Source organism: Narcine bancroftii, chromosome 10, assembly GCF_036971445.1.
Source record: "Narcine bancroftii isolate sNarBan1 chromosome 10, sNarBan1.hap1, whole genome shotgun sequence".
Taxonomy (NCBI): domain Eukaryota; kingdom Metazoa; phylum Chordata; class Chondrichthyes; order Torpediniformes; family Narcinidae; genus Narcine; species Narcine bancroftii.
This window is the reverse complement of record NC_091478.1, coordinates 100,678,072-100,689,748: the sequence shown is the minus strand read 5'-3', so window position 1 is coordinate 100,689,748 and position 11,677 is coordinate 100,678,072. Positions and strand designations below refer to the sequence as shown.

General features: G+C 42.8%; 1 protein-coding gene across 1 annotated transcript in view; it reads right to left on the bottom strand.

Moving 5' to 3' along the window:
* Positions 1 to 6,939: 6,939 nt before the first annotated feature.
* LOC138745036 (uncharacterized) overlaps positions 6,940 to 11,677 on the bottom strand; it is a 63,111-nt gene continuing 58,373 nt past the window's right edge. Inside the window, exon 5 of the mRNA XM_069902080.1 lies at positions 6,940 to 9,637. Within this exon, the coding sequence (XP_069758181.1) occupies positions 9,459 to 9,637 (179 nt within the window). The 3' untranslated portion in view covers positions 6,940 to 9,458. The remainder of the gene's footprint in view (positions 9,638 to 11,677) is intronic.

The window sequence follows — 11,677 nt, the reverse complement described above, 5'->3', positions numbered from 1 at the left end:
GCCCGTTGAGGCTTTCTGTTTGTGTTAGAGATTTGAATCTGGAGCTCAGGTTGCCGATGGATCAAAAATATGTCTGTGCAACTGCAGAGCCTGCGGGAATGCTGGAGGTGAATCCACAGACACATGGTGACTGCAAAGGGACTCTTTTGCTTTTCTTTCTCTCTTACTATAAGGAGTGGCAGGCAACAGTAATGGTGATTCTTTGTCTGGCTTACGACAGCCAGAAGGCTATTTCTGTTCTATTACTTGATAATAAAGGAATCTTGAATCTCTATCAATATCATTTACCATTGGGAAGGGCAATGAAAATTCAACAGGCTAGCTCCAAGAATGACCCATTTTCCATTTGAAGCGAAATTAAAAGTCTGGCTTATGTTCGAGTGTTTAGAAGAATGAGAGGTGATCTTATTGAAACTTTGAAAATTCTTGGAGATGAAAGGGTGGGGACAGAGAGGACATTACCCCTCGTCTCCAGCAACAAGAGTTACAGAATCTGAATAAATTACCCACATGCCATCTTAAGCAATCCCTTACTAATCACAGAGCACTAATGGCATAGGGAATACTTAAAGTGGTATGTGAGTGGAAAGAAAAAGTTCGAGAACCACTGAAGTATACTCTCGACAGGTAAAGGTCTTGACCTAACCCAAGAGAATCCAATAATAGCAGCGACCCACCTCACTAGTCTGGATCCTAGTGCTGGGAGAATATGTAAAAATTGATCCTTACCCAATGTCAAGATCTCACACTTCCATATCTCATACCTCTCAATAATCCTCACTCACAAATCTCTTCCAGCCTTCATCCCCAACTCTGTTCCTGTTAAACCCAAACACTTCTATCACACCTCCTCCACTCACATTACCCACACTTCCCTAATCCCCTTCACACAACTTCCAACAACCTTCAATCTCACAACATCCCTCTACTCCCTCCAGCTTTCCATCCTCTCGACGTTATTATCCTGATTGCCTCTACCTCTCATTCCATTCCCCTCCTTTCCACCTGTAACGTCTACCCCTTCACTGCCTTGAACCTGGTCACCATTCCTTCCTTCAATCACTAACTCCCTGCTACCCCTTACAAATTTATCACAAAGGTTTTAGGGCCTTGCCGATACACCTCCTGGAATAACATATACAGTTTTAGTCTCCTTAAAAAAAAAGGATCAATTATGACCATGACAGTCAGCTGCCTTCAGGAGTGGCAGAGATGGTGGAGAAGCAGAGATCGTACAGACTAGGATTCAATTTTCTTGAAATTTAGAAAACTGAGGGGAGACCACTGTAACTGTACATTACCGCCAACATTTCCTTTATTGCTCACCATGGAGGCAGTGAAGACAAGGTTCACCAGATTGATCCCAGAGGTGAGGGGATTAGCTTATGAGGGGTCATAGAGTCGTCTTGGACTGTACTTGCCGGAATTAAATTAAAATAAATGAAGGTGTGCAGACCACAGCCATAGTATTGTGAATAGATCAATACTTGCAGGGAGCCATATCCCAGTTGTGTGTAAGAGTCCCTGTTTGTAGTGTGTGTACACACACATGTGAGCATGTCCAGTATAGGTTCACTACTAACAGAATCCAACCTAGTTCTAAGGGGAATGTCTATATCGTCACTTAAGTGAAAATAGTAATCGAGTACCATTTAACATTCACCCGTTTGCCTCCCGTGTGTGAATTAAAGTTACGTGTGATTGTAACACTTGTGTCCAGACTCATCTCTCTGTGAAGCCACTGAACCTTATACCCTTCCCTCCATGACAATTGGCATTGCAAGCAGGATTCAAAAAGTTTTGGCTGGACACACGTAGAGTTTTATGGGAGCGGAAGATCATACTAACAATGTGGGAGATCTTATTAACAAGTGCACGTGAGTGTCCTGTTGGGTGCATGTGTAACTGCGTACCTGCTCACTAATGGGGGCAGCAGGAGGCGATCCATAGATAGGGAAGAGACCCCGGAATCGGATTATAAAATCCATCAGGGGTTCAGCCGTTTGACGTTGTGTCAATCAAGCCGTGCCATGCCAGTCAACTGGCTCAATAGGTTGGACCCTCACAGAAAGAAGTTAAGGTATCACATGGTCTCCCACCTGGAATTACAGGGATTTCCCTGAGGCTGGGGAGGGTTGGTGAGGAGCCCTATGATTACTTGGGTGCAAGTGGGGTATCATGTAATCAGGCCGCACAGAAAGATAGGGAGATAGAATCTCTGTTGTGCTCTGCAAGAGGCAGTGTAAGCTGCCCAAGGCCAAGTGACCAACCTAGAAATGAAAGTCATGGAAGCAGCTTCCAAGCTGATTGAAACAGCAGCTGCAAGCAGCTTGCTGGTCTGGCTTACAATTTGACCTAGGGTAAGTCGGAGTCATTGTCCAGCAGGGGAGGATGGGATCAACACGCAGTTGGGGGATGGGTATGCATGGATGGATGGTGATGAGTCCTATGACACATTTCCTCCTCCCTGCGTGCAGATGCCTTTGCAATGACCACACGATCTCAGGCCTGCCATGAGGCCACCACGCCGACCCTCCAACGTGGAGAGGTATTTGAAAATGGGACGGGGGGGGAGGTGGGGAGAAAAACCACAGTATATGGTCACTGTGAGATAATGAAGTCCCGGAACTACTCTGCTAAGGGGCTAACTGGGCAAGGGAACACAAAAGTGGCCAGGCGAACATCTAGCTTCAGTTAGGAGTCAAGGGGGCCCCGAATTTTGATCGAATTTGCCTAACCTCTAATGTCTCTATACAAGATGACATCAGCAATGCATTTGCCCACTAAATCAATTCCTAAACCAATTCCTTCTCACAGCTCAACACCCTCAGCCTTTTGTCAACTACAAATGTTACATTTAGCTCCCCTATCAGATCAGTGCTGAACCTTGTGAACAGCAGGGACCTTGCCACCCAAAAGAGGACCCACCTATTCATACTCTCTGCTTAATGTCTATCAACCAATGTTCAATCCACGGCTATGTTGTTCACTAACTTCTTTGCTGGCTCCTTATCAAAAGCTTCCTTAAGTCCAAATACTCCACATCCATTGGTTCTCCCAAACTATTTCATTAGTTGCATCCTCAAGAACTTGAAGAATTATTTCCCTTTCACAAGCCCATGCCGATTGAATCCAAACCCATGAATGCTTTCCCAGTGTGATACTGTTATACATTTGTTAATAGGTTTCTGCATTTCTATTTCGCTTGCAAGTAATCCACTGTGTTTTTTTTCTCTCTGTCCCTTCCTAATTTATTAAATAATGGTGTTACCACTTTGCACCTTCCAATCCTGTAGGAAATGCTCCCAAAACGTTTTGGAAGATTACCAGTGACAAATTCGTTATTTATTGACCCACTTCCTTTCGTGTCCTGGAAGGCAGATTATCTGGCCCCAGGGAATTGTCAGCCTTTAGCTCCATTAATTCAATGTTTTTTTACATTAATAATGAATTCCTTCATTTACTCCCTCTCTTTGTTCACCATATCCTTGGTTTATTTAAAGGGAAGCACTTTCTAAATCTTGTCTAAAACCAGTCATGATCTTGTACATGATCAAATCTTCCCTTAGCCTCCTTCGCCTCAAGATCCCTTCATTTATGCTATTGTCCCCCCAGAATTCTTCCTTTTCTGGATATTCTTTGTCTTCTCACATGTACTGATCCCTTCCTACCCCATAACCCCTTATTTTTCTCTCATCCATTTGTCTCTTAAATGCCCCCAATGTTGCAGCTTCCACCACCATCTCCAGCAAGGCATTCCAGCCACCCACAACTCTGTGTAAAAAAAAACACTTACCCCTGATGTCCTCCTTGGAATTCCATCCAGTTTTCTGCCTAGTCCTTTCATACCTCCTTGCTATGCACATCCTTCTCCACATTCATGTTGGCTGAGCATCAAATGGTCTCCTCTGAAAGTACATGGGCTGTCAGGCCAAGCGGAGGTTCCTCTACCACTCCACAGGGTGGCAGCATTGAACAGGTTTTTGAATTAACCCTTCATTGCAGTTTATATTTCATCCTGTTTATTTTTATTGCGCTAGAAAATAGCAGATGAATGAAAAACACAGGGATGATAAGACAACCAGGGTCTCCGACAAGGCAGAGATCTACTAAGGGACGATTAGTCAGGTCTGAGTGCTACTGGTACCATGTAACCCAGTACTACCTGTTACGTGGTCAGCGACTGAAGCAGGCTTGTCTGGTGGGGAGAGTGGCTAGACACCTTGCAGAACAAGACCTGTCAAAGGGCGGACAAATCCTCTTGTAGGGTCAACGGGCATCTAGCAAACACCCGGAAGTGCGGAAAGGGCACCCCTTGCATCGAAGCTTGGCCTGGCCATTCACCGCAACAGAACTTCCCCAGCCGTCTCATGCCACTGGATCTGGGAGGGAATGTCAAGAGGGTGGGTCTGGACCTCTGCAAAACCCCTACTCATCTAAATCCATTCACATACACGCTGTTCCTTTCTGAGGAGTGGGGTATCCTCATATCAAGCCCCACAAACTGACCTATGGGATGGATGGCCAGTAGTAGTAGCAGTCTGGAGGGGGAATGCAGGACAATGAGTTTCCCCAAACATTTGGGTGAAATTACATTATAAACATTAACTGAATTATTCAGATCTATTTTTACAAGCACTGGCTGATACTATTCATGGCGTTGGTCAGCAATCATTTTTATATTAGATTACAGATGTTCAAATCCAAAAGAGAGAATAGGTTACATTGAAAGATAACTGAAAATGATGCTTTCAATTAGATATTTTAAGAAAAATCTGATCCCATATTCATCTGGTTTTTATTGATTTACTTAACAGGTGAAAATAGTCTGGGTAAAAATCGAATATGTTTCTTGTGTTCTGTTATCCCAATATTGAAAGCCACCACCTCAGAGGGCGAGACGTCAGCCATAATTGGAGCGGATTGGGAAGTGAAAGCTGAACTCGCACCTTGGGAAAAACTTTACAACATCAGTTTGGTTTGCAAACTTTAATAAAATGCTAATTCCAGTCTGGAATTGTGGATTTTGGGTCCATAGGGTGCTCGCACAAAATTACTGACTTCAACTACAGTCTTGGTTGGATCGTTCTTTAATCTGCAGATTGGGTAACTTTCATTCACCGCTACCTGCTGAAATGCCATTCAGGAGACAGTGACCAAAGTCCCCTAGAACATCTACAATACATTCTCTTTCATCCTGATCTGTAGCATTACACCAATCATAAATGACCTCATCTTTTAATATCCAGTAGTTAGTTCCTCACATATACAAGGTATCTCTAAGTTAGTCTGCTTGCTGTATAATATTTTACCAATGATAAAACTGCAGCTTATCAATACTAGTAGCTGGTTTCTCGCATATGCGAAGTCTCAGGGGGTAATCAGCACATGTGCTGATCAACAAGTGCTCTATTGTTCTCTCAGATGCTGCTGTGACATATTTTGTGTCAGCTTTTTGCTAATTTATTTCTTCTGCTCTTTTCCCATCATGTTGCAAAGGCCGACTACACTATACTAGTCCCTACCTCTACCTACAGTTTAGCCAACTTCCTCATTCCCCCCTGTTGTGATTTTATCACAACAGAATTACCAAATTTGGCAACTTCAGAATTTTTCTCGGGCTCCTAGCTCCCAAGCAGCATGTCCACCTGTATTCACATCCCTTTCATCCTGGAGGCTGAATGAGATGATGCTCAACAACAAGAGAACTATAGAGCACCCTTTCTCAACATATTTTTGACGATTCATCCCTGCCCTCCAACCATCGACCCTTTCTCCAATCACTGGACTCTGCTCAAAGTTTATGGGCCAAGTTTTGGATTCTTCTAAACTTCTCTCCTACCAACTATATGATAATGATAAACATGAAAATTATTGCGGTTACATGAATTGAAAAGAAAACTTAAAAATGCTGCGGCCCCTGTTGAGAATGGCTGATGGTTTAAAACAAAAATGCAAAATAAAATTAATTGAAAGCACATTTAAGACACCATTGGAAATGAGCATTTGGAGATGGTGATAGGAGGTCTGTGATAAGCCACTAACGCGGAGCAGGAAGGGAATCAGTACGATCGGCGAGGCAGGCTGAATGGACTCCTTCAGGTTGTGACGTTCTCCGATTAGTCTTTACTCCCTCTCACCCACTTCTCAGGGCAATGAAAGCATGTTTGCTGTGACATCCAAAGGTAACCAGAAATAGATGCAGATAAAGTTCTTAGGACACCAGTATGCACCACCCTCAGGGAAACAAAGCTTGTGCCTTGAGATACAGTCAGGACATGAAAAGAGGAAATGAAATGAAAATGGACCATATTGCCACATTTCTAAAGACTATTCTGCATTGATGGTCAGATTTCATAAATACATGAAAATGTTGTATACATTTTCAAATTCCACACATTGTGGACAGCTTAAAGAGTAATTGAGGCAAGGTTGAAGTCCAAAGTGATAGAGCAATTTAGCTGGGGTTAATTTATAAGCCAAACAGTCGTGCATAATTAGCCATTGAGGATTTCTGTCGTGGCATGACTTGACGTTAACAAAATGAGGGAGATCACTTCACCCAGCCTCCAAGGGGATTCTGACCTGCTGATTAGTACACAAATATTTGCTGAGGTTTAATCTGGGAAGCAAATCCATGGATACTCAGTAACTCCAGAAAGAATCTCCTTTACTTCACTTTCTCTGACTGAAATTTTAGCTGATTGTCTGCCCTATGGTAGACTAAAGGGAATTTTGTGTAATATATTACATTTTCTGGGTTTTTTTTTTACATGACAATTAAAGAATCTTAAATCTAAAGTGATTGCCGAAGAACCAAAGGCAGTGAGGGTGATATTTTTTGCACAGCAAGATAAAGATGGTGCAGTCCAATTATGAATGCTCATACCTTATGCTTACCATTGATCTGAAGAGTTAAAAATCCAGCACAAGTTCAAATTCGAGTTATGAACCATGATGTTTATCAACTGCTTTTAAAAATAAATACAGTATTCATTAATATCCTTGACTGGTTCCAGTCAGTACAGAGTAAATCCAAGTAGCTTTTTTCCCCCAAGAAGTGAGATACAAACCAGAAGACAGGTTAAGCGTGAAAGAGGGAAAGTTTAAGGGGAAATTTCTTCACAAGGCAAGGTGGGTGCATAACAAGCTGAAAGCGGGCTCAGTTTTACTATTTAAGAAAAATTTGGAGATGTGGACTACATGCAGGTCAGTGGGATAGAAACATAGAAAATAGGTGGAGGAGTAGGCCGTTTGGCCCTTCAAGCCTACACTGCCATTCATTTTGATCATGGCTGATCATCCACTCAGTTCCAGCTCTCTCTCCATACCCCCTGATCCCCCTAGTCACAAGTACTAAATCTAACTCTCTCTTAAATATAGCTATGGAACCGGCCTCAATCACTTCCTGTGGCAGAGAATTCCATAAATTCACCACCCTCTGAGTGAAAAAATTCTTCCTCATCTCAGTCCTAAACTGTGACCCCTGATTCTAGACTTGCTCAACAATGGGAACAATCTTCCTGCATCCAGCCTGTCAAATCCCTTAAGATAAGGCAGATTAATAGTTAGACACAAACTAGAAGGGCAAAATGGCCAGTTTTCTGTGCTGCAATATTCTGTGGTTCTAACTCTCAACCTTGGCTTTTAAAAAAAAAACTCACCTTAACCCAGTGGGGCCAATATTACGGTTAAGAAATAGTGAAGTGTAACCTTCCATGTAGCACAATCTCTCCACCAAACATAGTAACTGTGGACTAGAAGTCTAACTTGAGTATTTTGGATTAGTGAGGCACTTTTTCCAAATGTTAGCCTCATCTCCAAGTGGTTCTGTCCAGCTTTCCAGTGTCAATTTACACACAAGTTGTCGATGAGGCACCATTCATGAGCATGCAATACCCTAAGCCTTTTACCCCAGCTTTTCTTTACAGGGAGCTAATATTCTTATTTAAACTTATCTTGTGGGAGAGAGCAAAGAGGAATGACACATGTCAGATCCCCGCATCGTCAGGAGACTTGCTTTTCTTGGCAGTTCTTGATGCACATGAACTTTTCCTGACTCCTCCTGTCTGCGATCATTTGGCATCTAGTCCTCGACTCCCAGATATATTACCATTCCCTTGGCAAGCAGCTCTTACCACCTCAAACACTGAAATAAACAATTGTTCCCTGAAACGGACAATGTAAGATGCAAAGCAACAAATTCACATTGTTATGTTGCTTTAATGGGTTCAGCTGAGAAATTGTACAATCCCACCAGTTAAAGATGCAAATGAATCCCTTATCAGTTTATCTCCCGAGTATTTCAATTAGAAATTGCATCATACGTGACACTTTCTGCTCATGCCATGACAAAGGGTTCAGACCTGAAATGTGGGTGACACATCTATCTACTTAAAGAACATTGCATGACTTGGTAAGTTTCATCAGGATTTTTTGGGTAGATGATGCCATCATAACGCCACTTTTCTTGGACCATGTTAACTATTATCCTTTACACTTACAGGAACCAATAGATATAATGCTCACAAAATCCAACTCATTCTTGAATAGTATTAAGCAGCGAAGCAGTCAGATGCTGGGATTGTAGTGCCACACACCAATGTGCTGGAGAAACTCAGCAGATCACACAACATCCATAGAAAGTGAAGGGTAACCAATGGTTCAGGCCAAATTTCGCATCTGCTTTGACTGGATTAATTTTTCCTCAGAAATATTTGATTTACTACAACTTCTCAGGTTTGAAAGATATCATTGTTGCAGTCCATAGCATCTGTTGGTTAAGAAAATGCCTTCTACCTGAAAACAATGCAGCAATAATCACATCACTCAAAATCCACTGATCTTCCAACGTAACACTACAAACCAACGTCCACCTCTCAATCCATGCTGTTGGTTTCTCAAGTCTGACCACCAGACATTTTGTGAGATCCAATTTATTTCCTTTTAAAATGCACAACAGAAATGTGAAAGTGACTGATATTTCAAGAACTCTGACCAACCTGCAGGGCAGGGTTAATAAAGAACGAACTGCGGTGTCATTGATTGATCTCCCCAAGGAGCATTGCAGATCCACAATCCACTGTCTCTCACAAAGAAGGTTTCCCTCTGAACCGCCAACCCCTAAACCGAGCACCAATTCCCATGTCTTGAGATGTTAATTATATTGGGAAATTAAATAATGCAAATGTTCTATTAATTAAACCACTATGACTGAAGGCCTAATGGAAAAGCGTGGGCATGAATAGTTCTTTAGGCTTTCCACAGCCATTTCCTTGGCTTTGTAATGTTTGCCCAAGCCTAAGCCTCACATTGTACCCATGTACTTCCGTTAAATGTCTACTCAACTCCAATGACCAGATATTTATCCATCACTTGTGATCCACTCAGGACAGGGTTCACATTCATTATTCTCAGCCAGTCATCAGATCTCCCCAAACCTCAGGCACACTGATTTCTCACTGAAACATGGTCAGAGTCAAGCCATTCTGGCGGAACTCTTCCGTTAATTGCTTAGAGTGTCTGATTTTCCCAGAGAGCGCTTCAAAAACATCATTCTGGTCGACAGCCGTCGCTATCTTGTATATAAATTCCTCCAAGGATTCCAAGCCATTTAACCCAAGGTTAACTCCACAACCTGGAAGCAAGCAAAGAATGTCACCAGTAAACAGAGTAGATGAGAAGATAGATTACCCTCTTCCCCCCCCTCCGATAAACACTGCAATCCACACGATTTAAAATAAACATTTTCAAGATGACCCAAAGCACAACCCAGCTAATTAAAAGGCTTTTTAAGATGCAGTCATGTGGAGCAGAGGCAGATAATGATCAATAAGCAATGTAATTGAATTACCAGCAATCAGTTTTGATGGTTAGCTGAAGACGGGAGAGAAAACACAATGGAGTCAACTTTCCCTTGTTCTACAGCAAGGCCAAAGACCAGGCCTCTTACAATATTCATGGGTCAATGGATTTAGGACATTAAGGCAAATGAGAAATAGATTCAGTCATACAACCCTTCATCCCAATTTGCCCATGCTGACAAATATGGCATTCTAGAACATCGACCCATTTGCCTTAATTTGGTCCTGATTGTTCTAAACCGTCCATTCTCAATTAAAGGCATGCAACCTCCCACCACACCCCCTCCTCTCCAGGAGCAACAGCACATTTAAGTGGGGGAGGGGGGAAAGACACAGACTGAAATCATAAAATATTGTTTAGGTTTTTGATATAGTCTGTAGGAGAGAAGTTTGGAAGAAACCAACTAAACTTGAATGCTTCACAGGGAAGGGACCCATAAACTTTAAGGGGGCCTGAGGAGGCCATGACCTAAAACAAGGTTGAGAATGATTCTAAACTTATCCTATCCACATGTCTATCCAAATATAGAGCAAGTGATGCTGAGCTGAAAGACCACCCATCATCTACTGAATAGCCTTTTCTTGCTTCAGTGGTTTCCCCGATTAGCTCCAGCTTGCTTGAGCATTTCCAGGTGTAGTTTACCATAGTCTTGCTGGTCTCAAGTCAGAGACAAGAGTGGCACTTCCCCTGTCAGCCAGTTCCATTTAATGAGTTGTAAGGTCAATGATGAAAGCCTGAACTAAGGTCACACTGGAGGAATGAGCAGAAAGTTTGGCAGAGGGTGGAGGGACAAGCATAGCCTTCAGTGGCTGCCTGGTGGAACAAAGGAGAAATCGGGAGATCACGGAGAAGGGCCCCATCCAATTAAAGGAAGGAAAGCATCCAAGGTTTCTGGAAAAGGATGAAGTTCCTGACCCAAAAGCTCTACAATAAAACCACTTGTTGATTTCCATCCCATTCCCACAGTCTCAGCAAACCACATCAAAATGGAAGCACAGAGACCCAAAAAATTTTTTAATGGTCAACATTATTCAGCCTCACACTTGCTCACCACTATTTCCTGCAGGATTGGATCATTCTGCCTGCAATTATATTTTACTTCTTGACTGAGCTATGGTGCCAAACTGGTATGGGGGAGGGGGAGGTCCATTTCGACCCCGAGACTTAACCACCTAGGGAGGTAGTATCAGACCCGATCTGCTGTGAATCAGCTCCAATGTGAATGGGCGAACCAGTTTTTAGGTTCCTATTAGTGATGTGCTGACAGTTAATCACTTTGAAAAGGTGGTGAAGGCAGGTTCAGCAGTTCTAGCATGGCAGGAGTGGGCATTAGTAGTGATCTAAGGATAATGGTGGTGAATTGGGGACAGGGGTGGGGAGGTGCAGGATCCTCAGTTTGAACAGTCTGTAACCTTTTCCCCACTCCCTCACCAACAGCTCGGCACCAGCCCCCAACGATAGGTAGCAGGGATTATAAATTGTGCCCATTTTTCCTCCAAGATCTTTCATAAATTGTGCGTGTTTTATTACCACTACAATTTCACTGCACTGCATAACACATCACTGCCGGAGGTTGGGCCACCCTTTTGTCCTGGAGAGGTAATGTAAAAGGGTGCACTGAACCAGTTTTTCTTGGTTCAGTATGAATAACCCCCCCCTTGGATTTTAAAAACAGGTCATTCACATGCCAATTTAGAGAGTTTCCAATGTGAAAAGCCCTAATATTGATAGTTAATCCCACAAATCCCAACTCCCCGAAGTATCAGGCACTGGCAGTGGTTTTCAAAAGCGAGGTTTACTCGCCCCATCTTGC